The sequence below is a fragment of the Prionailurus bengalensis genome, chromosome B3, assembly GCF_016509475.1.
Source record: "Prionailurus bengalensis isolate Pbe53 chromosome B3, Fcat_Pben_1.1_paternal_pri, whole genome shotgun sequence".
Lineage (NCBI taxonomy): Eukaryota > Metazoa > Chordata > Mammalia > Carnivora > Felidae > Prionailurus > Prionailurus bengalensis.
In genome coordinates, this window is record NC_057355.1 from 40,323,141 (window position 1) to 40,350,075 (window position 26,935).

General features: G+C 39.9%; 1 protein-coding gene across 1 annotated transcript; it reads left to right on the forward strand.

The window, feature by feature from the left end:
• The first annotated feature begins 1,312 nt into the window (after window positions 1–1,312).
• MTFMT (mitochondrial methionyl-tRNA formyltransferase) lies at window positions 1,313–25,426 on the forward strand. The gene is made up of 9 exons (XM_043555164.1): window positions 1,313–1,576; window positions 3,358–3,567; window positions 6,071–6,193; window positions 8,189–8,291; window positions 9,429–9,504; window positions 14,144–14,235; window positions 21,417–21,495; window positions 22,345–22,427; window positions 24,983–25,426. Exons 1-9 carry the CDS (start codon window positions 1,356–1,358, stop codon window positions 25,178–25,180), a joined length of 1,185 nt encoding a protein of 394 aa, XP_043411099.1. The 5' UTR covers window positions 1,313–1,355; the 3' UTR covers window positions 25,181–25,426.
• The last annotated feature ends 1,509 nt before the right edge of the window (window positions 25,427–26,935 follow it).

The following is a 26,935-nucleotide window of genomic DNA, read 5'->3' on the forward strand; positions in this document are numbered from 1 at the left end:
GACCATTTTTAACATATTAGAATCATATTTTGCTTACTTGCAGAGGATACTGGAACAAAACTAGATTGAAGGAATAGAAGGTTTGGGTTCCCAGTTCACCCTCCTCATATGTGATCAGATGAGCAGAATCACTGGAAATACAGTCTCTCACTTCCTCTTTGCTTCTCTCTTTTCTATTCCACACACAGATGAATTTGTCAATGTTTATGCATAATAAGACAACTTCCCTCAGCAATTCCAAACTGTGGTGAGAAGCAGTGATTCCCACAGAACATGAAGGAGGCACATGGAAAAGCACATTAAATCCATGCAGGCAAGAGCTAGAGGCTTCTGGGAGCATATCTGAACTTGGTACTGAATAATGGATATCATTTAAAGAGTAAGTGATGTGAGGAGAGCAGTCTAGAAAGAATAGCAAGCAAAGACACAGAAGTAAGGATGTGCAGAGCTCATAATTTAGGGAAGAGGACTGGTCCAAGGTCGGTGGGTCTAAGACTATGTGATGGGAAAATGTGTTAAGAGTAAGATTAGAAAGGAATCTAATCTTCACTCTATAGCCATAAAAAAGATGTGTGATCATACATGAGAAAGCCACTGTGTGGGCCTCCAGAATACAGAATCTAAGCACTAATGGCCCTTACAGGTCTTCTGGAGACAGCTTCTCTGATTTTTTCCCCTGAGAATCTCCCCCATAGCATCGTTCTGTGGGGGAGGGAATCCACAGGATAGGGGCAAGACTGGGGCCTTCGATTCATCAGAATGTGAGGAAATAACTGAGCCTCAGTTTCCTCAGGTACAAAATGGGGGCATTGACTTGCCTGGTACATAGGATTGCGATGAAGACCAAGTGGTTAGGATCACAGACTTTGGAACAACATGAACTAGATGTCAGGACCTCAGGTAGGTAATTCTCTTAATTTCATTGAACCTCGGATTCTCTTCAATAAAATGATATTTACCTTGTATGCTTGATATGAAGATTAACTGATAAAATGGCTATAAAATGCTTAGCCAAAGCATGGCATACAATACTCAGTAAATATTCCTTATCATAATTACTTAATGAATGATATTTTATTGTCTGAAAACACATGATTTGTTCCCAAAAGACTTCTTTTGGGAGACTGCCTAAATCATGCAAACAAATGCAACAAAATTCACGGGGACCCATGAGCCCGCAAATTCCTAGTTAACGCCAACACAGGCGGGCCACGCCTCCAACCGTGCAGGGCACGCCCCTAGTCGCTAGCAGAACCCGCCCTTCAGCTCTCCTCCCCGGCCCCGCCCCTCCGGCCTAGCACGCGCACGCCTCCCATTCCGACGCGCCTGCGCAGGGTAGGCTTCCTTCAGAGGCTATGAGGGTGCTGGTGCGGCGTTGCTGGGGTTCTCGGCCGGCTGGTGGCGGTCCAGACGCAAGGCCGACCCCCCAGTGGCGAGCGCTGGCCGGGCTTGGTGCGTCCCCTGGCGGGGAAGACGGCCGGGGCGTCCGAGTCCGCGGGAAGCCGCCCTGGCGGGTGCTCTTCTTCGGTACGGACCAGTTTGCCCGAGAGGCGTTGCGGGCGCTGCACGCCGCCAGGTACCGGGGCCGGGGCTTGGGGGGCCCGGCTGCCGAAGGCGCTGCTGCCGAGCCACTGCGCCAGCTCCGAGGGCTTGGACTCCTCGTCAGGGATAGCAGCGGCGCCGGAAGGGTCTGGGCCCAGATCTTGGCGTCTCCGGGCGCCCGGAAGGTGCACCGTTCCCGTCTGGTCCCTCCGGTCTACACTCCGGCTCCCGGCTTCATCCGTTCTCCTAGCGCTACCGGGCGCTTCAAGGGGCCAAGCCCGCGCCAGTCGTTTTGCATACCTCATCCACTACAGCCACCACCCCCTTGCCCCATTTGTGTGTAAGGAAACCGGAGCTCGGAGAGGTTAGATTGCCCAAGGTCATCAAATGAGCTGGTTCGGCCTTGAAACGGGGTCTGACTTCAAAGTCCTCCCCTTTCCACTTACTCCTTCTGCCTCCTCTTCATCTAATTTGTACCCTCCAATCCTTTGGGCTTCTTGCGGGTCACAGGCATACCCATGTCTCACTTCCCTGCCCCCCATCTCCTTGTATGCAACGGGACTCAGTTTTCTGGAGCCAAAATGAGGACATAGTCCACAACCGAACTACTTTCAACTGAATAAATTTACAAATCAGAACTCTTAGGTATACATTTAGTATTTCTGAAATTTAACAAATCTTATTTACAGGGGAAAAAATTGAGATCCACTCTGTTCTGAAAGTCCATATGGTATATGGTAGTGGCTCTACCCAAATATACTGCTCTGCCTTCTTTCTCCCAACTTCTGTTATTTCCCCACTCCGTTTCTTCCTGATGTGTCCCCAACACTCATTTCTGCCTTCTCCAAGTCTTCCCTGCAGATTCTACACAGCAGCCCTCCTATTGACTCCCCCGTCAATCCCCTTGTATCATATCCCTCCCTCCAGTGCTCTGCCCTGGCACCCAGAAACACTCCCTTCATACATGTTCCCTTTGCATACCCTCCCTGATGTAATCTCCACATGCTGCTTTCCCCAAATTGCCTGCAGAATCGCACTGCTTGTGTGCTGACCTTTCTGCTGATGTTTCACTTGGCAACTCCATTATTCTTGTGCTTTGTCGCTATATACTCATTTTCTTATTACTTCTCCATACCTGATGCGATACCTGCTAAATTAATTAACCCCACCCCTGGGTACTGGAATACTACACAGCAGGTAAAAAGAAAGTAGTAGTACAAAATGTACTGCTATGAAATGATGCCCATGGGGGTGTGTGTGTGTGTGTGTGTGTGTAAAGTATTTATTGTTTGACTAGCACATGGTTGTGGTACAAAATTCAAAAGGTTCAAAGGATATACAGTGAAAAGTCAGTTCCTTCTGCCTCTATCACTTCCCAGTTCCCCTCTTCACAGACAGCTACTGTTTCCAGTTTTTTATTTTAGAAATGTTCGACAGATATACAAGCAAGTGTATATTTAACCCACTTTTTAAAAAGACTCATAAAATGGTGTATATATAGTGTTAAGAGGAAAAAAACAAAATGCAGAGCAATATATATAATATCCTAGTTGTGTAAAATGTCTGTACTGTATGTGTTTCTGTATGCACAGGAAATTTCTAGAGTCATGCCATCCAAACAGCCACTAGCCACATGTGGCTCTTTAAAAATAATTTAAATTAAATACAAAATAAAAACTCAGTCAGTTGTACTAGTTTTAATCACTTACCCTTAAATGTTTTGTGAATTTAACCACAAAAGTACTGTGGAAGTATGGGAGGTAGTTTAGCTTTGAGTCATTGTCTTAACATTTTCTTCCAATCTTTCCAACGTAGGGAAAACAAAGAGGAAGAGTTAATTGAAAAATTGGAGGTGGTCACAGTGCCCTCCCCATCACCAAAAGGACTGCCAGTGAAGCAATATGCTGTCCAATCTCAGCTTCCTGTGTATGAGTGGCCAGATGTGGGATCTGGAGAATATGACGTTGGAGTGGTAGCTTCATTTGGCCGACTTTTGAGTGAGGCTCTTATTCTTAAATTTCCCTAGTAAGTTTTTTTAAAGGAAATAAAGTATAGAGGACTTGGTCTTTGCATATGGGCCTGGTGTTTAAAGTGCAATGACTTGAATTCTAGTTCTGCTGTCTTTAGTATTTTAAGGTAAAAAAATTGTGTTGGTGTCACGAATATATGATGCTCTTGATCTATGGGCTCTCACTCACCCTCACTTAAATTCCTTGTTTATGGGGACACCTGGGTGGCTCAGTGGGTTGAGCTTCTGATTTCAGCTCAGGTCATGATCTCACAGCTCATGAGTTCGAGCCCCCCATCGGGCTCTGCTCCTGTCAGCACACAGCCTGGTTCCAATCCTCTACCCCCCTCTCTGTGCCTCTCCCCTCCTTGCGTCTTCTGTCTCTCAAAAATAGATAAACATTAACAAGAATAATAAAATAAACTCCATGTATATGCTGACGGCTCCCAAATTTGTCCCTCCAGTTCAGATTTCTCCCTGAATTCCAGGCCGCTGATGCACACTGCCTCCTCCACAGTTCTGCTTGGGTGTCTGATAGGCACCTTACACATAAGATGTCCTAAACTGCATTCCTGAACTTGTGCCCCAAACCTGCTTCTCCCTACATCTTCATCTCAGCAAATGGCAACTCCACCCTTGTAGTTGTTGAGACACAAAACCTTTCAGTCATTCTTATTGCTTATCTCACCCCACACATCCAGTCCATCAGGAAATTCTATTGGCTCTGCCTTCAAATTCTATCTAGAATCTGACTGGCTCTCTCAACACTTTTACTGCTGTTCTCACTGTCATTCTGCAGTAGCCCCCTAACTGGCATCTATTCCTTTCCTTGGCCTTCTCAGTCTTTTACCAACCCAGCAGCCAAGCAGGGGAGAGGCAGAGGGAGAGAGAGAGAATCTTAAGCAGGCTCCACGCCCATCGCAGAGCCCAGCTCGGGGCTCAGTCTCACAACTGTGAAGTCATCATGACCTGAGCCAAACTCAAGAGTCAGACACTGACTGACTGAGCCACCAAGGTGCCCCAAAATGATCCTTTTAAAGCAGAAGTTTGATCATGTCATTCTGCTCAAAATTCTCTGGTGTTTTCCCATCTCAGAAGAGGTCAGAGTCCTTATATGGGCCTACCTACTGGGTTTGGTCCCCTCCTTGCTGTCTTAGTGTTACTCCTTAGGTTCACTCCGCTCCAGCCACACTACACTGGCTTCTCTGCTGTTCTTGAACTTGCCCAGCATTTACCTTCTTCAAGATCTCTGTACTTATTCCCTCTGCCTGGAATATGTTTGCATGTCTTATTCCCACACCTCTTCACATCTTATTGGTAAAATTTTCTGTGACTCCTATTAAAATTGTAGTCTCCTACCTAATACTCCTACTCCTCTGCTTTATTTTTCCCCACAGCCCTTAGAACCATCTGGCAGACTTTTTGCACTTTTTTGTTGTTGTTTCTCTCCCACCCTTTGCGCGTAAGCTCCCTGAGGGCAGAATTTCTTCTCCTTTGGTTCAGTGTTGCTTGTATCCCAGCACTTAGAACAATGCCAGCACATGAACTGTGCTCAGTAAATATTTGTTGGATCAATGAGACTGGTCTGAACAGAGCTTTGAATATAAGACTCTTATCTCTTAGACATACACTCCCAAGTGCATATTCCTGCGGTGGAGACATCATTAAACTAAGATAGCTTCCTTAGTAAATGATTTAAGTTGCGCATCTATGGGCAATATGTGTGTTAGGGTAAAAAAAATACATCATTGGATGGGGATTCAAGAAGCTTGTTTTAGGCATTCTATATGCAAACTAAGTGAAACAAGGGTAATTATGTGACTAAACTATAAACATTCACATTGTCCATGAGATGCACAGTAGGGTTTGAGTAGTTCTTCTCATACAGTATAAAAGGTATTTTTTGCTTTTATTTAAAAACTCCAAGGGGCGCCTGGCTGGCTCAGTCAGTGGAGTATGTGATTATTGATCTTGGGGTTTTAAGTTCAAGCCCCATGTTGGGCGTAGAGATTACTTAAAAAGTAAAATCTTTAAGAACTCCCAGACATCACAGATTATTGTGGAACACCTTTGGAACAGTGAGTTTGTTCTTGTTCTGTTTTTAATTGAGTTTCATTGGCCTTTTATGGTAATAAAGTAAACTTAATCTCTGGCTCCCTTTACTGATGATATAAGACTAGATTTTCTTTTATTTATTTTTGAGAAAGAGAGAACACACGAGCAGGGAAGGGGCAGAGAGAGAGGAGACACAGAATCCCAAGCAGGCTCTGCACTGTCAGTGCAGAGCCCGACGCAGGGCTCAAACTCACCAACTGTGAGATGGTGACCTGAACTGAAATTGAGAGTAAGGTGCTTAACCAGCTGAGCCACCCAGGCACCTCAGGTATAAGACTAGATTTAACTTTGTTTTTCAAACTTTCTCGGGAAGTATAATGATAAAAAGTAGCATATTTGTTTAGGTAGCAGGAACTAAATGGTAAAGCCCATTTGCACACTAATTTCTGCCTTTTTCTGACTCAGTGGCATATTGAATGTCCATCCCAGTTGCCTCCCGAGGTGGCGTGGTCCAGCGCCTATAATCCATACTGTGCTTCATGGAGACACAGTTACTGGAGTGACAATTATGCAAATTAGACCTAAAAGGTAGAAGATATTTTCTTTTCTCTAGACTTTGTAATTTTCAATGTTGCTGTCAATCTGTTTGGAAGGGACATGGAAGTAGATGAATGGATGGTGCTAATTCCCCTTAACTCCAGAGTGCCTTCCCTTTCTGTCTTTTCCTGGTTTCTAACACAAACTATATGTGGTTTTGTATTATGAAGTATCTCTTTAAAGTCCTTGTGAAATGTGTGGCTTGTTGATTGAAATAAATTATACCATTAACAAGTGGATTTCTTTAAAAGATGTGTAAACGAGAGGTGGATTTTTGTTTTGTTTTTTTTTTTTAATTTTTTTTTCAACGTTTATTTATTTTTGGGACAGAGAGAGACAGAGCCTGAACGGGGGAGGGGCAGAGAGAGAGGGAGACACAGAATCGGAAACAGGCTCCAGGCTCTGAGCCATCAGCCCAGAGCCCGACGCGGGGCTTGAACTCACGGACAGTGAGATCGTGACCTGGCTGAAGTTGGACGCTTAACCGACTGCGCCACCCAGGCGCCCAGAGGTGGATTTTTGTATATTAGTTGTTACAAATCTCAGTTCTGTTAGCCTAGGTTTCTGTGGTCAAAAATTTTTGGAACCTGAAATAAGACTATATTGTATGCCAATGTGTAATATGGCTGTCTTAAACATTTAATTTTTTAAAAATCATACTATGCTTTAAGAAACAGGATTATATTAAGTTGCTATCTGTTATCACCTAATGTCCCCATAGAAAATAATTCACAGGTTCACAAGAACAGCTGCATATCTGGGATTTGCTTTAACTAACTTCAGAAAAAGGGAGGAACATGTGAAACAAGTTGCAAAACTTTGATGATTCTAAAATCTGGGTGATGTTATTTGGGGATCAGGTGACAATTCACTCTAGTTTTATGGATGTTTGTAATTTTTCATAGTAAGAATTTTATTAAAGCTTATAGAATAGAAATTAAATTGAAATTAAGTTGGAACTATAATTAACAACCACAAAGTTAAATATTTAAAATAAAGCATATTTCTGGGGCGCCTGGGTGGCGCAGTCGGTTAAGCGTCCGACTTCAGCCAGGTCACGATCTCGCGGTCCGTGGGTTCGAGCCCCGCATCGGGCTCTGGGCTGATGGCTCGGAGCCTGGAGTCTGTTTCCGATTCTGTGTCTCCCTCTCTCTCTGCCCCTCCCCCGTTCAGGCTCTGTCTCTCTCTGTCCCAAAAATAAATAAAAACGTTGGAAAAAAAAAAATTAAAAAAAAATAAATAAATAAAGCATATTTCTAATAAAAGTTGATAGCCAGTATTTACAGAGCTAGATGTAAAAATGTAAGACTATGGGAATGCAAATACACTTGTGCCTACTTATAATCACCAGTGATTATAATCCAGGCAAAACTCTTGTCTTTTGAGAAAGGAATTACAGGAAGAAATCATTATGAATTTAATTGTACTTCCTTGGAAAATCAATTTTTTGCTCTGTGCCTTCATTGTATGAATAGAAACTTTTTAAATACTATTTATTGCTAAAGGTAGAATTATTATTTTTAATGTTTTTTATTTTTTATTTTTGAGAGAGAGACAGTGTGTGAGCAGGGGAGGGACAGAGAGAGAGGGAGACAAAGAATCCAAAGCAGGCTCTAGGCTCTGAGCTGTTAGCACAGAGCCCGAAGCGGGGCTCAAACCCATGAACCATGAGATCATGACCTGAGCCAAAGATGGACGCTTAACAGGCTGAGCCACCCAGGAGCACCAAGGTGGAATTATTTGTAACTGCAATTAAATCCCTAATGTGCAGCTTCATACTTATTTCCTTTGGGAAAAAATAGATTTAAGATCTAAATACAGGCAAGATTTTACTTACTTCAGACTGACCTTTCTCTTTGGCTAATGGCTAACAGTCAAATTCACAACCAGGGTTAAACTATTCTTGTGATGTGTAAACACTCATGTAGACAACCACACTGATCTTAAAAAATAGTAATGTTATCATTTGCTTTTGCTTTTCTATAGGTTTGACGTAGGCCCAATTCTCAAACAGGAAACGGTTCCTGTGCCACCTAAGAGCACCTCAAAGGAACTGGAGGCAGTGCTGTCAAGACTGGGTGCCAACATGGTACAGTTCTCCCATATCCCACTGCTTTCTACTCATTCAGTAGGTCTCCTAACTGTTTATGATGAAAGGAACACTTCCATGATATGAAATTTTCAGCTGTTTTCTTTTAAGTGATTTCTATCCCTGGCTTTCTAAAATTTAGGTTGGCATTTCTCATGTAAGTCTTTGAGAAATTTATCGAGTAGGTGCTTAATAAAGGCCCTCAAATGAAATGCGTGTGTTTCTGTGGTCCACCACACCACGTTTCAGAGGCCTTTAGACTCTTCTTCCCAGTCTCACCCTCAGTCTCATAGAATCACCTGGTGCCCCCGTCAGACTGGCCAGCGGCCATTCACTCGGTGACTGGGCACTTCTCCCACTTCTGTGCCTGTGCAGCCGCCATCGCCTCCACACACACTGGAGTTCTGTGGACCCCCTGGCTATACATGAGCTCTTCAGCTTTGTGTAGCTTGAATCTGCATACAGTAGGTCTGAGTGAATGCTTAGTGACCAAATTAATGATTTTCACATGAACTAGTTAATTTTCTATAGAGGACAGTTTTCCCCCATCTAGATGGTGCTTTCTAATCTAAGCACTCGCCTCAGAAGTGTTTTTGTAATAGTGGCTCTCATTTATCGAGCATTGGCTGGTGTGCCAGGACTATTCTAGAAACTCTGTAGACTTATTATTATTATTATTATTATTATTATTATTATTATTATTTTACCTTCCCAATAAACTTCTCAAATAACTTTTCCACAATACATGCTAGTAGGTGGTGGAATTGGGATTTGAACCCAGAACTGTGTGACTCCAGAGTACATTCTCCTTCTTTGAGGCTCCACTCCCTTCCCTCCCTCAGGGTCAGAGTGTGGATTCTGGAGCACATGCTGTCCTGACACCAGAGCTTACATAGCCAGGCAAAGCTCAGCGTTCTCTAAAAGCATAACATTGCCCCATACCCTGCAGAGAGCAACATCCACACTCAAACTCCATTGAGTAGACACGTGTCATCACAGCTTAAGCCAGTTTACTGCCCTGCCCTGCCCTGCCACACAGCTCCTTCAAAACGTTTGATAGTGTCATGGTACTGAATTATAATGTATTTCTGTTTTTGTTCTCATCTTGAATGTGTTGCTCTCTCTCTTTTTTTTAAGCTTATTTCAGTTTTGAAAAATTTGCCTGAGAGTTTGAGCAATGGAAGGCAGCAGCCAACTGAGGGAGTGACACATGGTGAGCGAGGACTGCGGAGACCCTTCCCTCCTCCATGAGGTTTTGTCTGTCATGATAGCACCTGAACATCCTGACTTCCTCACTTGCACATTTCTCTTAATTTTGACTAAAGATTTAGTGCCCACCTGTATGTCCCTTTCCAAAGAATGGTTGGTATGGTCTCCCTTCCCCTCTTACCCTTATAGCCTCATGAAGGTGTAGAAATTTTTTCCCACTTCTTTATATGGAAAAGTACCAAACAGAGTGAAGTTAAAAGATGGTGAATACCTGTTTTATCCAGAGTCAACAATTATTAATGTTTGGCCACAGTTTTTTTCTGTGTGTGTGTGTGTGTGTGTGTGTGTGTGTGTGTGTGTTTAGTACATATTTTTTTTTAAATCTTTTTTTAATGTTTTTTTTTTTTTGAGAGAGAGAGAGAGACTGTGTGAGTGGGGGAGGGGCAGAGAGAGAGGAAGACACAGAATCTGAAGCACGAGCAGGCTCTGAGCTGTCAGCACAGAGCCTGACATAGGGCTCAAACTCATGAACCAAGAGGTGATGACCTGAGCTGAAGTCTGACGCTTAACCAACTGAGCCACCCAGGCACCCCTATTTAGTACATATTTTTAGATTTCTGCTTAATCGTTTGGAAGTATGCATCGTAACCTGTCATCCCTAAATACTTCAGCATGCATCTCTTAAGAGAAATGAACAGTTCCCTAATAGCATCTAATATCCAGTGCATATTTAAATGTTGCTAATTGTCTAAAAACTTATTTTTTAGCCATTTTTTTTCAAACTAACATCTAATTGTAATTAGTTGTTATGTCTCCTTAATCTAGAGTAATTTCTCCATAAATTTTTTCCTTCCATGTCATTGACTTTTTGAAGAGACCAGGCTAGTTGTCTTTCCTTCCAGTGTTGTTTTAACTTGTTTTTCTAGCCCTTAGATTTCTTGTGAATTGGAAGTTTTAAAGGCTTGATTAGACTCAGGCTTGAAGTTTTTGGAAAGAGTATTTCATAGATGATATTGTGTTCCAATGATATTTGTTTCAGTTTGTTTTTAGTTTTAAGGATTGCTTTTTATTTTTATGATTTGTTTCTTGAACATGTAAAACATTTACGTGATTCAAAAGTCAAAACTGTTTAAAAGGATATACTCAGAGAAGTGTTGCCTCTGTCTACCATAATGTCTACCATATGTCTACCCTGCCATAATACCAGGGTTGTATCGAGGCTGGTGAGGTTAAGTTGGATCACTTGGTTGAGTCCAGTACAAAGATTTGTTTCCGCTTTTGCAGTGGTAGGTAATCTGTGGGGTAATGCTTTGGCACCATGCAAACATCCTGTTCTCTAATAACCTTTCACATAATAATTTTGGCATGGGTTGATGCTTCTTTGTTAAATGATTTATTTCATTAGGGATTGCATAAATGGTGATTTTCCAATTCTTTTTACCTTTAATACTTGACATTATTCTGTAAAGAAGAGCTTTTCATCATTAATTGAAGATGAATTTTAGTTCATCCAAAAATGGTAGGATCAATGCTTGATTCTTTCTGTAACTACCAATTTTTAGAGTAAGAAGTGGGTGCCATAATCACCTTCAATTATGGTAGCAAATGAGATTTTTAAATTATTATATGACTCATGAATTTTCATTTATTGTGTTTTACAGTTAGTTGCATTTATAATTCTTTGTACTGCTCAAGTCATCCCAAATTTGGCCAGTGGAAGCCCCTTAAAGTTGGGTCCTGTATCCTTTATTTTGTTTTTATTAAAAAAAAATTTTTTTTTTAATGTTTATTTACTTTTGAGAGAGACAGAGGACAGTGTGAGTAGGGGAGGGGCAGAAAGAGAGAGGCGGAAACACAGAATCTGAAGCAGGCTCCAGGCTCTGAGCTGTCAGCACAGAGCCAGACACGGGCTCGAACTCTGGATTATGACCTGAGCCAAAGTCAGATGCTTAACCGACTGAGCCACCCAGGTACCCCTGGTTCTGTATCCTTTGACAACCCCAGGTAGTTTTTGAGTGCTTCTTTGCTTTCTTTTTCTAAGATGTCCCAGGCTCACTTTGTGAATTCTCAGCCTTGTTCATTTTAGCAGGGTGTGATATTTAGAAACAGTCTGGTGCAACTGTGTGTTCCAGGTTAAGGTGTCAATAGACAAGGTGAGGCATTATATATATATTTTTTTAATGTTTATTTTTGAGAGAGAGAGAGCACGTGCACGTGTGAACAGGGGAGGGGCAGAGAGAGAGAGGGAGACACAGAATCTGAAAATAGGCTCCAGGCTCTGAGCTGTCAGCACAGAGCCCGACACAGGGCTTGAACTCTGAACAGGAAGATCATGACCTGAACCAAAGTCAGACACTTAACTAAGCCACCCAGGCACCCTGAGGCATTATATTTTTTAAATAATACTTGAGTTCATACTGTTACTGATTTAAATTTTAATTTCAGGGCTTTTCTTATATTTTCTTTTAAACTGTTAATACTTTTTTTTTTTTTAATTTTTTTTTTTTTCAACGTTTATTTATTTTTTGGGACAGAGAGAGACAGAGCATGAACGGGGGAGGGGCAGAGAGAGAGGGAGACACAGAATCGGAAACAGGCTCCAGGCTCTGAGCCATCAGCCCAGAGCCCGACGCGGGGCTTGAACTCAGACCGCGAGATCGTGACCTGGCTGAAGTCGGACGCTTAACCGACTGCGCCACCCAGGCGCCCCTAAACTGTTAACACTTTCAAAAATTAACACTGACCTATTTATTTAATTGCTAGGCATAAAATAGTTTCAAAATTACAACACCAGTATTACTACAAACAGTAAAGCTACTGAGTAATATTTCAGATTTCTCTGCAGTTTTTTTGTCCATAGACTATATATCCTGCTAAGAGTGTGCAGTCAGAGTACCGTGTTCAAAACTTACTGGAGATGATTATTTTTTCCATGTGGTTTTGTTATCTAGTTTGATATATAGTTAAATTTATTTGCTTCAGTTTGTTTTTAATTTTCAGAGTTGCTTTTTTTCCTCTTTATGATTAAATTTGATTTTTTGAATCACATAAAACATCTCTGTGATTAAAAAATTTAAGCCATTTGAGGAATTATACTCAGAGGAGTTTCACTTCCATCCCTAGTTCCTCCTTCCGGTTTCCCTCCCTCTATAAGTAACTAATTTTATGAGTTTCTGATTTAGCCTTCCAGTTGTTTCCTTTTATCAAAATAAGCAAAACCACATATTTTTTAATTGATTTTTCCTTTTTTTCTTTCACAAAAGGTGGCATAAAATATACACTCTTTTGTACCTTTGGGTTTTTTTTAACTTAACAGTGTACCCTGGAAACCCTTTCCTATCAGTAAGAAGAGATTTTCCTTGTTCCTTTTTTTTTTTTAATTTTTTTTAATGTTTATTTATTTTTGAGAGAGAGAGAGTGAGTGGGTAGGGGTAGAGAGAGAGGGAAACACAGGATCTGAAGCAGGCTCCAGGCTCTGAGCTGTCAGCACAGAGCCTCATGTGGGGCTCTAACCCACAAACTGTGAGATCATGACCTGAGCTGAAGTCAGATGCTTAACTGACTGAGCCACCCAGGCGCCCCACCTTGTTCCTTTTTATAGCAGCATAGTTCTTACTTGTGTGGGTAGATCATAATTTATTCAACAGATCCCCTATTGATGGGCACTTTGGGTGTTTTCAAGCTTTTGCTATTTCAAATAATGCCATTGCAGATAACTTGGAGCATATTTTACTTCGTAATCAAATAGATGAGAAATTGCATCTTGGAGTAGTTTTAGTTTACGTTACTTCTATGAGTGAGGTTGAGGATCTTTTTATATGTTTAAGGACTAATTGCATTTCTTTTTTCTGGGAAAGGACATTATATCTTTTGCCCATTTTTCTATCACATTTTTGGTCTTCTCAGCTTTTAGGAGTACTTTATATAATAGATTTTTAAAAATTTTTCTTTAATGTTTGTTTATTTTTGAGAGAGAGACAGAGCGCAAGCAGGGGAGGGCCAGAGAGTGAGGGAGACACAGAATCTGAAGCAGGCTCCAGGCTCTGAACCATCAGCACAAAGCCTGATATGGGGCTTGAACTCAGGAACTGTGAGAGCGTGACCTGAGCCGAAGTCAGACTTCACTTAACTGACTGAGCCACCCAGGTGCCTCTATGTAATAGATTTAAATAAATCTATATGATATAAAGTACTCCTAGATATATTATTATAATATTATATAGATATATATATAGATTAGCATATAACTTATATTTGTTATAAATCTAAAGTATTGTGATAAAAATTATACTTTCAGTTTGTTTTTTTACTTAATTTATGACCTCTCTGTCTTACAAAAGGTTGTTTTTAGTAAAAGCTTACTTTTATGTAGTCATATTTATCATTCTTTAATTGCTTCTGGATTTTGAGTCATTCTTAGGAGGGCTTTTTCTACACTCAGGTTATAAAGAAATTCACTCATTTTTCTTATAGTATTTGTATAGTTAATTTGTTTATTTTTACTTCATATTATGGAAAATTTCAAACATTCAAAAGTTGACAAAATAATACAAGTTCTCTTATATCTATCATTCAGCATCAATGTTACCAATTCATGGCCATCAAACCTGATATTTATTCTTGCTGTTGGCTTTATCTTTCAGCCCCTAAGATTTCTGCTGGTACCAGCTGTATAAAATGGGAGGAGCAAACTTCAGAGCAAATATTCAGACTTTATCGTGCCATTGGAAATATAGTAAGTTGGAAGTCAGATTGCAGTTTTACTTAATTATCTTTGTGTGTGTGTGTGTGTGTAAATATTTTTATTTAGGACTGAATCTCAAACCTAAGAATCCTGAAATTCATTTTATTTTTAAAACTTAAAAAAAAAATTTTGGTCAAATATAACATAAATTTACCATTTCAACAATTTTTAAGTGTATAAATCAGTAGCATTAAGTACATTCATTTCATTGTGCAAACCATTGCCACTGTCCATCTCCAGAACTTGTTCATCATCCCATACTGAAACTCTGTACCCACTGAACACTGATTCCCCCATCTCCCCTTCCCACAGTCTCTGGTAACCACTGTCCTGCTTTCTGTCTCTTAGAATTTGCTTATTCTAGGTACCTCATATAAATGGAATCATACGATATTTGTCCTTTTGTGTCTGGCTTGTTTCACTTTGCATAATGTCTTCAAGGTTCATCAATGTTGTAGCATGTATCAGAATGTCATTCCTTTAAGTTTTTATATGGCCTTAGAATTACAAAGCACTTTTGAATATATATATATTGCAGTTTCCCATAACCAAGTTTTATTACCCATTTCATGGATGAGGGGAATGATGGGTGCCCCATCACTAAATAATATAAATCTCATTCCTAATCTATTGCTTTTTCCAGTACGTCTTTCTGCCTGTAGCCAATTTTTTACAACAGAATTCTTAAATACTCACTTTCTACAGATAGTATACCAAATGGAGTTGTAACTTTAAATTACTTATTTATTACATAATTCTTTATTTGTACTTACAGTATTTATTAAATACTTACTAAAATACCTGGGGTGCTGGGCTGCTTCAGTTAGTGGAGGATGTGACTCTCAGTCTCGAGGTTGTTAAGTTCAAGCCCCACATTGAGGGTGTAGAGATTACTTAAAATCTTTTTTAAAAAACTAAAAATAAATACTTATTAAAATGCCTGAGGGACACCTGGGTGGTTTAGTAGGTTAAGCGTCTGACTCTTGATTTCAGCTCAGGTCATGATCTCGTGGTTTGTGGGTTCGAGCCCCATGTCGGGCTCTGCACAGTGCAGAGCCTGCTTGGGATTCTCTCTCTCTCCCTCTCTCTCTCTCAAAATAAATGAGAATAAACTTTAAAAAATAAATAAATATAAATAAATAAATAAATAAAATGCCTGAGTTAAATTCTCAGTTCTTTGACAAATTTACTGGGTTTTTTTCCCCTTCATTTTGATAGCCTCTTGTGTTGTTTGAACTCCAGGCCTACCAAGTGTGGGATTTTTAATGGACCACCTGTTATTAATGTTGGTTAAAAAGGAGAGCTGTCACTGAATATCTCTAGCATGCCAAGTTCTTCAGTGAAGATCACAATCGCATATTGTGGGTATTATCTGATTTTAAGTTGATGAAATTGAGGCTTGAAGTAGAGAATGGATGGTTATTGAATGATGTTGCACAAGGTCACATTTTTAGTTAGTGAGAGTCGGGTTTTGAACCAGATCTGTCTCACTATAAACCTTGTACTTTCCCCATTGTAGCAGAATGATACAGGGAAAGGAACATGGACTTTAGAGCCAGACAGAACTGGGTTCCCTCTTGTCTCTGCCACTTCCTAGTTTGGTAGACTTGGGAAAGTTATTTAGCTTCTGAGCTTTAGTTTGTTCATCTGAAAATTAGGGCTGATATAATGTATAAGAAGCATCTAGTATAGTTTCTGGCAAAGAGTAGGTACTCATTAAATGTTATCTGCTATTATTCACGTATTCATGCATTCATTAAACAAAATATTTTTTGAGAGCCTATTATGTGTCAGGCATTGTTCTAGGTACTAGAAATACAAATGATGTGAAGATGGAAACAAGCAAATAAGAAAAATATCAGTGTGATAAATTTTTTGATGAAAATTAAAATAGGATAATGTGATAGATTAACTGGAGGTTATTTTAGATTTGGTAGATGGGGAAGGAATCTCTGAACTGAAATTAAGTTTAGATCTGAAAGACAATAAGGAGCCAGTCATGCCAAGATCAGGAAAAGAGCATTTCAGACAGAGGGAGCAGCTAGTACAAAACCTAAGGAAGACTAAACAAGATAAAGACCTCACAAGAAAAGAAAGCCATGTGAATATAGCGGCTTCACAAGAATAGACTTCACAATAAAATAGGCTTTACAATATAGACTTTACAAGAAAAGAAAACCACCTTATGAATATAGCAGCAAAAATCCTCAGCAGAATTACCAAACCAAATCAAACATGTATAAAAAAGGATTATATTCCATGACCAAGTGGGATTTATCTAAGGAATGCAAGATTGAATCAACATAAAAAAATCAATCTATTAACATACCATATTAATAGAATAAAGAGCATATAATTTACTCAATAGAGGCAGAAAAAGCATTTGACAAAATCCAACACCATTTCAGGATAAAAATGTTCAACAAACTAAGAATAGAAGGGAACTTCCTCAACCTGACAAAAACCCACAGCTAACATATTTAATGGTGAAGGCCTGAAAGCTTTCCCCCTAAGATCAGGAATGAAACAAAAATGTCCACACTCACCACTTCTCTTCAACATTCTACTGGAGGTTATAGCTAAGGCTATCAGGCAAGAAAAAAGAAACAATACAGAATCAGACTGGAAAGGAATAACTAAAGCTCTATGTACAGAATCATAAAGAATCCAAAAGAAACTTTTAGAGCTAATAAGCAGTAAAGAAGACCTAAGTAAATGGAGAGACCTCGTTGTTCATGGGTTGGAAGAATATTGTTAAGATGGCACTATTCCCCAATTGATCCACAGACTCAACGCAGTTCCTATAAAAATCCCAGTTGACATCTTTGCAGAAGTTGACATGCTTATCGTAAAATTCATATGGGATCCCAAGAGACCCGGAATAGCCAAAAAATCTTGAAAAAGAAGGACAAGATTAAAGAACTCACCGTTCCTAATTTCAGAACTTACTACAAAGCTTCACTAATGAAGACAGTTGGGTACTGATATAAGAATAGACCTGTTTCTCAATGGGATAGAATTGAGAGCCCAGAAATAAACCTTCACATTTGTGGTCAATCAATTTTTGATAAGGGTGCCACCATAATTTGATGGGACAAGAATAGCCTTTCTTTTTTTTTCAGTTTATTTTTTTAGATAGAAAGTATGAGCAGGGGAGGGGCAGAGAGAGAGAGGAAGAGAGAGAATCCCAAGTAGGCTCTGTGCTGTCAGTGCAGAGCCCGACGTGGCTCAAAGTTGAGATCATGACCTGAGCCAAAACCAAGAGTCGGACACTTAACTGACTGAGCCACCCAGGCACCCCGGGAAGGAATAGTCTGTTTAACACGTGGTGCTTGGACAACTGGATATCCACACTCAAACAAATTTGGATTCCTACCTCACACCATGTATAAAAACGAACTCCAAATGGATCAGAGACCTAAATATAAGAGCTGAAATGATAAGACTCTTGGAAGAAACCTAGGAATAAATCTTCATGATCTTGAATTAGGCAATGGTTCTTAAATATGTTGCCTAAAGCTTAAGTAACCAAACTAAAAATAGAGACATTGGATTTTTTTTTTTATATTTATTTATTTTTGAGAGACTGAGACAAAGTGAGACTGGGGGAAGGGCAGAGAGCGAGGGAGACACAGGATTGGAAACAGGCTCCAGGCTCCGAGCTGTCAGCACAGAGCCTGACGCGGGGCCCGAACCCACAGACTGTGAGATCATGACCTGAGCTGAAGTCGGATGCTCAACTGACTGAGCCACCCAGGCGCCCCAGAAATTGGATTTTAAAATTAAAACCTATTGGGGCTTCAAAGAACATTATCAAGAAAATGAAAAGACAGCTTACAGAGTGGAAGAAAATATTGGCAAATCACCTATCTGATAATTGTCTAGTATCCAGAATATATAAAGATCTTATACAACTCCACAACAAAAAGACAAAACATCGTCATTAGAAAACGGGCCAAGCATCTGAATAGATATTTCTTCCAAGAAGATCTATAAATGGCCACTAACAACATGAAAAAGTGATGATTTTCGTTAGTTGCTACAAAAATACAAATCAAAACTGTACAGAGATACCACTTCATACCCACTAGGATTGCTATAATTAAAAAAACAATAACAAGTGTTGACATGGATAGGTAGAAATTGGGAACCGTCATACATTGTTGGTGGGAATGTAAATGGGTGCAGGTGCTATGGAAAATAGTTTGATAGTTCCTTAAAATATTAAACACAGTTACATTACTATATAATGATCCTTATCTTCTCAACGTTTATTTATTTTTGGGACAGAGAGAGACAGAGCATGAACGGGGGAGGGGCAGAGAGAGAGGGAGACACAGAATCGGAAACAGGCTCCAGGCTCTGAGCCATCAGCCCAGAGCCCGACGCGGGGCTCGAACTCACGGACCGCGAGATCGTGACCTGGCTGAAGTCGGACGCTTAACCGACCAAGCCACCCAGGCGCCCCGATCCTTATCTTCTATAATTAACCTTTTCTCTCTACTGAGAACAAGCTTGTGCTATAACAGAATGAGAACCTAGGAGCCAGGAGGTAAAATTTGATTCCTAGAGCTCCCATTTACTAACCAAGAGCAAAACTCTTTTCTGGGTTTCTGCTTTTTTACCTCTAAAATGGGGTTAATGACCATGTCCACAGCTGCCAAGATCAAAGGAGATAAACCTTGTGAATTAAATCCGTGCAAACATATGATTTTGACAGTAATGATGGTGGATACTGAAATGACTATATTCTTACCATCCCTTTGCTTTCTGTAATGCTGTGATGATAAGGTGAAGATGATCTTTACCCTCCTCAAGAGCAAGAAGAATATATTCTGAACAAGAACTATATGTCTTGCATGTTTATAACTCTCAGTAAACATAAACCTTTTTTTAGTTAGCATGTTTCAAAAATATTTTGATTTCTTTGAAAGAAAGAAGTTACATACATGAAAATTGTTTCATAACTCTTACTGGAAGTGGGTGAAAGAAAAATAAGTCAGCAAATTTGAGAAGAGGATATTGTACTGGGGCGCCTTGGGTGGCTCAGTCGGTTAAGTGTCCGACTGTTTATCTCAGCTCAGATATCGAAATCAGGGTCGTGAGTTCAAGACCCAAACTGGCATGAAGCCTACTTAAAAAATGTTTAAAAATTTTTTAAAAATTAAAAAAAAAAAGAGGATATTGTACCAAGACATGTCACATTGAAGATCATGAACACCTATGAACCAAATGTATTTAATTCTTTGATGCAATGTTCAAATCTTTGCAACAACCTAATTCTTCTGAAAATTAAATGTCCTCTTTAGGGAATCTCATAAAAAGAGCATTGAGCTGAGAATGAGAAAACACAGATTCTGGTGCTTGGCTGTCCTAACTAACTGTGTCTAAACTTGGGAATATAGCTGCATTCTCTGGGCCTCACTTTCCTCATCTATGAAATGGAGGATTGAACTACAGCCTGAAAATCAATTTATTTACTTCAGAAATTTGAGAGAACTTGTGTCCTGGTATGTGTTAATTTTTATGAGTCTAAAATCAAAAGTGACAAAAGTGGCATTTCACACTGTGGGGAAAGGTGAGATGGATTGTCCAGTAAATAGGGTTGGGACAACTGAACTGGTTAGCCATTAGAGGAGGAAGCCCTCAAATCCTGCCTTTCAAAGTCAACATAAAATGTAGATGGATCAAGCATTTAAATATAAAAGAGTAAAGCCACAAAGAACTGGGGAAAAAACACAGTTGAATAATTTTACAATATTAGTAATCTTAAAGTGTGGGATAGCACTTTTAAGTTTGACATGAACCACTGGAGTCATGAGAGAAAAGATTGGCTAATATTACTACAAAAAACTAAAAAAAGTTACACATAGGAAAAAACTACTGTACCCAAGATTCAAAGTCTACACACTGGGAAAAAACTATTAATAGTAGTAAGAAATGGAAAGTAATTGAAATGTCCATCATAAAGGTTTTGGTTGCATAAATTATGGCATAGTCATAAAATGGAATATTGTACAAGTACAGCAGATAAAGACTGAAATAGACATGCATGCACTGATGAAAGTTGCCCACGCTTATTGTTAAGCAAAAAAGTCCCTTTGAAAAACAGTATGCTCTAGATTTTTGTAATATTTGTAGAAAAAACTACAAGGTTATACACATCAAATTGTTAACAGTGGTTACTTCTAGGGATGGGAGTACAGAATACTTACTAAGTTTCTTTAACGTAATTGTGGTAATTTTTTGTAATGAACATAAATCTTACATTAGAAATGTTTGGTTTTTTTTAATGTTTATTTTCGAGAGAGAGAGAGAGCATGAGCAGGGGTGGGGCAGAGAGAGGGAGATGCAGAATCCGAAGCAGGCTTCAGGCTCCGAGCTATCAGCACACAGCCTGATATGGGGCTTGAATCCATGAACTATGAGATCATGACCTGAGTCGAAGTCAGCCGCTTGACCAACTGAACCACCCAGGCGCCCCTTACATTAGAAATGTTAATAAAGATATAAACATTGATTTTTTTTTTTTTTTAGTTTATTTATTGACTTTGAGAGAGAGAGCAAGCTGGAAAGGGGCAGAGAGAGAGAGAGAGAGAGAGAGAGAGAATGAGAGAATCCCAAGTATACACTGCCAGCATGGAGATCATGACCTGAGCTGAAATCCAAAGTTGGTCGCTTAACCAACTGAGCCACCCAGGCACCCCTATTGATTTTTATTTATTTATTTTATTTGTTTATTTAAAAAATTTTTTTAAATGTTTATTTATTTTTGATAGAGACAGAGCATGAGCAGGGGAGGAGCAGAAAGAGAGGGAGACACAGAATCCGAAGCAGGCTCCAGGGTCTGAGCTGTCAGCACAGAGTCCGACGCGGGGCTCGAACTCACGAACCGTGAGATCATGACCTGAGCCAAATTCAGACGCTCAATCGACTGAGCCACCCAGGCGGCCCAAACATTGATTTTAAAAGAGTGTTTTAAGGTCTTACAATCTTGGAGACTTATGTAAAAGGCCACACCTGTGTTCTGTTTTGTAAGGTTTAGAGACTTCGCTCCCAATTCCTCTGTAATGGGGAGAGAAGTCCGACCATAATAATACAAAATAGTAGTTGAAAAGGGTTTGGGGGTTAAGTGTATTCTTTTATTATACCTTCTTTAATTTTCTTTGCAGATTCCGTTGCAGACACTCTGGATGGATAATGCCATTAAACTTCTGGAACTGGTAGAAGTTAATAGTTCAATCCTCACTGGTACTAACTTTTGAATAGCTGATGTGGAAAATGTTTTCACTATAGTCCATTTGAAAATGTGTCTTTTTTACCACAGGTTACAGTTACTAAAAATAAGAGTTCTTTTAGTTTGTGTCAGTTCAATAATTATATTTTATATTCATTTATTGTCTTGCTCTTTGCAGTGTCCATTCACATGTATTTTTTCATTCAGTCATTATAAGAATGTGGGAGGTAGGCAAAGCAGTGTTACTATCCTATTTTAAGCTCTGATTCTTTATATTAAGGTTTTCAGGGAGTGCAAAATGATTTGGTCAGTTTCATTCTGGTGAATATCATAATGAAAATCTTAGTGAGAATCCTAGACCAGGGTGTAGCATTTCATGACACAGTCTGTTCATTCTAAAGCCCATCAGTGCCTCCAAATGTGGTGGACTGAAGGAGTGTGAGTCACAGAGGGAGCTGGCCCAGCACAGAAGGAGTCAGAGTTCCCCAGGAATCTAAGACTTGTTTGGTCATGGATAGAAGGGCCAGCTTAGATCCTAAACTTCCTGTATACCTCTCCACTGGTAGATAGTTATTTCCCCCAAATGGTCAAAATTTCTAAATTCAGCATTTTTAGTTTATCTTGGGAGACTGGGTGAAGGACTCATAAGTTCCTATGCATACTGAAAGCTTCCCTTTGAGTTTGAGATACACACAGCATTATGGCTCCATTGTAAGTTTGGATTACAAAGTCAGGACATCAGCAGGTATGCCCTCTCCAGTATTAGGACTGCCTCCCAGGATGTTTGTTTGATTTTTCAGAAGTGCCATGAAGTTATTTATAATAATTATTTATTCTAATATCCTTTCCCCCCCATTCTTTAGATCCAAAATTAACAGGACAACCTGTTATTCCAGGATCAGTGATATATCACAAACAGTCACAAATACTGCTGGTTTGTTGCAAGGTACATTTTTCTTTTAGTTTTTTTTTTTTTAATTTTTTTTCAACGTTTATTTATTTTGGGGACAGAGAAAGACAGAGCATGAATGGGGGAGGGGCAGAGAGAGGGAGACACAGAATCAGAAACAGGCTCCAGGCTCTGAGCCATCAGCCCAGAGCCTGACGCGGGGCTCGAACTCACAGACCGCGAGATCGTGACCTGGCTGAAGTCGGACGCTTAACCGACTGCGCCACCCAGGCGCCCCTTTTTTAGTTTTAAACTATACTTGTTTTACTGAGTTTAATCATTTTTAGTTAAGATTTTACTCAACTATTTATCCATCAGATTGAACATTGTCTCAATCTGGGCAGTTTTTATTTTTTTTTAAGTATTTATTTAGTTTTTTGAGACAGAGCATGAACGGGGGACGGTCAGAGAGAGAGGGAGACACAGAATCTGAAACAGGCTCCAGGCTCTGAGCTGTCGGCACAGAGCCCGACGCGGGGCTCGAACTCACAGACCGTGAGATCATGACCTGAGTCAAAGTTGGACACTCAACCGACTGAGCCACCCAGGCGCCCCTCAATCTGGGCAGTTTAATTTTCTTAAGAAATAGTTGAATCTCTAGTATAATTTTTTTTAAGTGATGTTTTACCAAAGCATTATTACTCAGATTCAGTAACCTTAGTGTTTTCTTAAAAGAAATTTGTTTATTCTCACTAATCCATTGTAATTAACAAGATCTTGTTAAAACTAACAAGTCTTGGGGCGCCTGGGTGGCTCAGTCGGTTGAGCGTCCAACTTCGGCTCAGGTCATGATCTTACGGTCCGTGAGTTCGAGCCCCGCATTGGGCTCTGTGCTGACAGCTCAGAGCCTGGAGCCTGCTTCGGATTCTGTGTCTCCCTCTCTCTCTGACCCTCCCCTGTTCATGCTCTGTCTCTCTCTGTCTCAAAAATAAATAAAACATTAAAAAAATTAAAAAACAAAAAACTAACAAGTCTTGGGGCACCTGGGTGGATCAGTTGGTTAAGCAACTAACTCTTGATTTTGGCTCAGGTCATGATCTCACAGCTCATGAGTTTGAGCCCCATGCTGATGGCACAGAGCCTGCTTGGGATCCTCTCTGTCCCTCCCCTGTTTTCTCTCTCTCTCTCTCTTTTTCTCTCTAAACAAACAAACAAACTTAAAAAAAACAAACTAACAAGTCTTGTTTAACTAGCAAGTTGTCTTGCTAATATGATGATCACAGAAGACAGACATATGAAAGTATGTAGCTGAACTACCACAGTGCTGGTATCCTACTTGCTTTTAGTGTTCAACAGTGGTTAAAGAGGGGATTTCTTAACTATTTAAAATGACTTGAGGGGCACCTGGGTGGCTCAGTCAGTTGAGCATCTGACTTCGGCTCAGGTCATGATCTCACTGTTGGTGAGTTTGAGCCATGCATCGGGCTCTGTGCAGACAGCTCACAGCTCAGAGCCTGAAGCTTGCTTTGGATTCTGTGTCTTCTCTCTCTCTCTGCCCTTCTCCTGCTCACAGTCTCTCTCTCTCTCAAAAATAAACATTAAAAAATGAAATAAAACAAAATAAAATGACTTTAGAACCATTATTATTTAATGACAGTGGCCTGAGAGCTGTTGCACATTTTTTCCATTTCCTGGTATTTTCCTTCATGGTGTTTATGTGCAATGTTTCATGCTCAAGAGGTTGTGTTTGAAATGTGTGATAAGAGCGCCTGGGTGGCTCAGTTGGTTAAGCGTCCAACTCTTGGTTTCAGCTCAGGTCATATCTCACAGCTTATGAGTTCAAGACCCACATTGGGCTGTGCCCTGACAGCACAGAACCTGCTTGGGATTCTCTCTCTCCCCCTTTCTTCCCTCCCCCACTTGTGCGCTCGCTTGCTCTCTCTCAAAATAAGTAAACATAAATAAATAAATAATAAACTTATTAATGAATGAATGAAAGAGTGGTAGAGTGATCTGACCTACACAGACTATAGATACAGAGCTTCCACATCAACCTCTCTTCATCTTTCTTCAACTTATTCTCTGTAGGGTGCACATGTTTGCTGTCCTTGTCTGGGTCTTTATATATCTGTATTGCAAATCTGCAGTTTACTCTCATAGAAGATGGGGTTGTCTGAACATGTGAGTTTGAGTGCCACCAGTTATGTCACGTCAGACAAATCACTCACCTCTGAGCATCGGTTTTCTCTTCTAAAATCAATTCCCTCTGGGGATGATAGTGGATCTGCCTTTTAGAGCAGTTCTATTTTTGATGACCAGTCATAGTAAGATATATGGACATACTCTAAAAACTGTAAAGTACCATGCAAATATAACATCTTTATTCTGCTTCCTTTATGTTTAAATAGGTTTAATTTATTCAGGTCTGTACATTTGTTATCACTCAGTAATAAATGCAGTCAAAGAAACGTGTATGTTACTTAGTACAGTGCTGTCTGCAGGTAGGCATTTGGTAAGATTTGTAGGTTTGTTTGTTCTCATGATAAAAGTTCTATAAACTAAAATGTAAGAGTTTTGCCACCACTGTCTAGCCACTGTCTTTTGCTCTTTAGGACGGTTGGATTGGTGTTCGATCAGTGATGTTCAAGAAAACGCTAACAGCTACTGATTTCTACAATGGATACCTGCACCCCTGGTACCAGAAAGATTCCCGAGCTCGACCAAGCCAGTGCAGATTTCAGACTCTCACACTGCCAACAAAGAAGAAGCAGGAAAACAAAATTGTTGCTATGCAACAGTGCATTAAGTAGTTAGGAAGTAGATGGACAAGAATCTACTACATATTTGTAATTTATTAAAAGCCTTCTTTACAGGGAATTACCTTGACTTTCAAAGAAGATGACACTGTTGGAGGGAAAGATTATTGTCAAAAGATGAATTACCTCACTTCCCATTTTTTGTTTAACAGTAATTAAAGACTACTTTTCTATTTGAATAACCAAAAAAAGCTTTAAATAAAATTTAATGAAAATAAAATTTTTATTTATAATGTGAAACTCAAGGAGATTTTATCTTTCCATAAAAGCAAATGCAACTAGTGTGTGTGTGTGTGTTTGTGTGTGTGTGTGCCCCCATTGATTATGCTATCATTTCAGCAGTATTTAATCTACATTTCTGACTTTCAACAAGCAGTAAAGTCAGCTCTTAAAAATTTATACACCTTCGGGGCGCCTGGGTGGCTCAGTCAGTTGAGCGTCCGACTTCGGCTCAGGTCACGATCTCGCGGTCTGTGAGTTCGAGCCCCGTGTCGGGCTCTGTGCTGACAGCTCGGAGCCTGGAGCCTGGAGCCTGCTTCGGATTCTGTGTCTCCCTCTCTCTCAGCCCTCTCCCGCTCATGCTCTGTCTCTCTGTCAAAAGTAAATAAACATTTTTAAAAATAAATAAAAATAAAATAAAAACAAAAATTTATACAACTTCTAGTTTTTACAATGTAGTAAACATAATATTTAATTATCTCTGTCACATGGATTTATAGTATTAATTCATATTTTACATCTAGGTTTTCTTAAAGTAGGAATATGCTAACATTTTTCAACTTAATTGTGCAATATAGGTTATTGAGCATCTGGTCTGTACAAATTCATCTCTGTCTCCAAGAAAGTCAAGCACTTCTCGAACAGGAAGGAGATACAGTGGCCAGCTGTTGAATTTTTGAAAATCTTTACATATTGGCTCTTCCTGAAAATCTTCCATTCATTAATTCATCCATTTCACATGTATTGACAGGGTGATCATGTAATTGGTCATTTACATTAGACACATTCGTGAGTAAAGGAAGCACTTAGAAAAATCACTCTTGGACAACAAGCATAAACCAGGACTCTCCTAGGCAAACCAGATTGTATGGACATCCATTCTATTTACTGAACGCTTACAGTGTTACCAGCCTTTATGCTGCTTGCTGGAGATTCAGAGATTAAGTAATACTTGGAATCTTCAATCTACTGGGGAGACAAACATGTAAGCAAATATAATACTGTTAGGAATGACATAATGGAGGCATAATGGAAGCATTAAGTCTCTCTCAAGGGACTTAGTGGAGGCTTTCTAGAGGAGGTAGAGCTGACCTGAGGTTCCAAATGATGAGTTCACAAGGCAGACTAAGGCATTCTAGCATGTGCAGAGGTATGGAGGCATAAAAGAACACTATCTCTCATAGGGGGTTATGGAAATGTTAACTGGATGGTGGGAGCATGATAGCCTTTTATTATCATTTTCTAAACTATAAATTTGCTATGCATTCTCTTCATTGTATGAGCCAGTTACATAAACTTACATATGCAGCTAGCTGGAAAAAAGCTAACTGGATCATGGAAGAGAAACAAATGGCATGTTAAACACGGGGTGGGGGGTGGGATGGGGAAGCACAATGTTTTGAAGAACCTGAAAGAACTGACATGAAAGGAATAGGATGGATGGAGATGAGACTGGAAGAGCAAATCAGGAGGGCCACTTCGCGGAGGGCTGTGAAAACCATGAGAATCGGACCTTTGTCTTGCATGCAA

Coding starts and splice junctions, on each gene's coding strand:
- MTFMT (XM_043555164.1), top strand. CDS start 1,356: ATGAGGGTGCTGGTGCGGCGTTGCTGGGGTTCTCGGCCGGCTGGTGGC. Junction 21,496..22,344: donor TAATAGTTCAATCCTCACTG/GTACTAACTTTT, acceptor CCCATTCTTTAG/ATCCAAAATTAACAGGACAA. Junction 22,428..24,982: donor TACTGCTGGTTTGTTGCAAG/GTACATTTTTCT, acceptor TTTGCTCTTTAG/GACGGTTGGATTGGTGTTCG.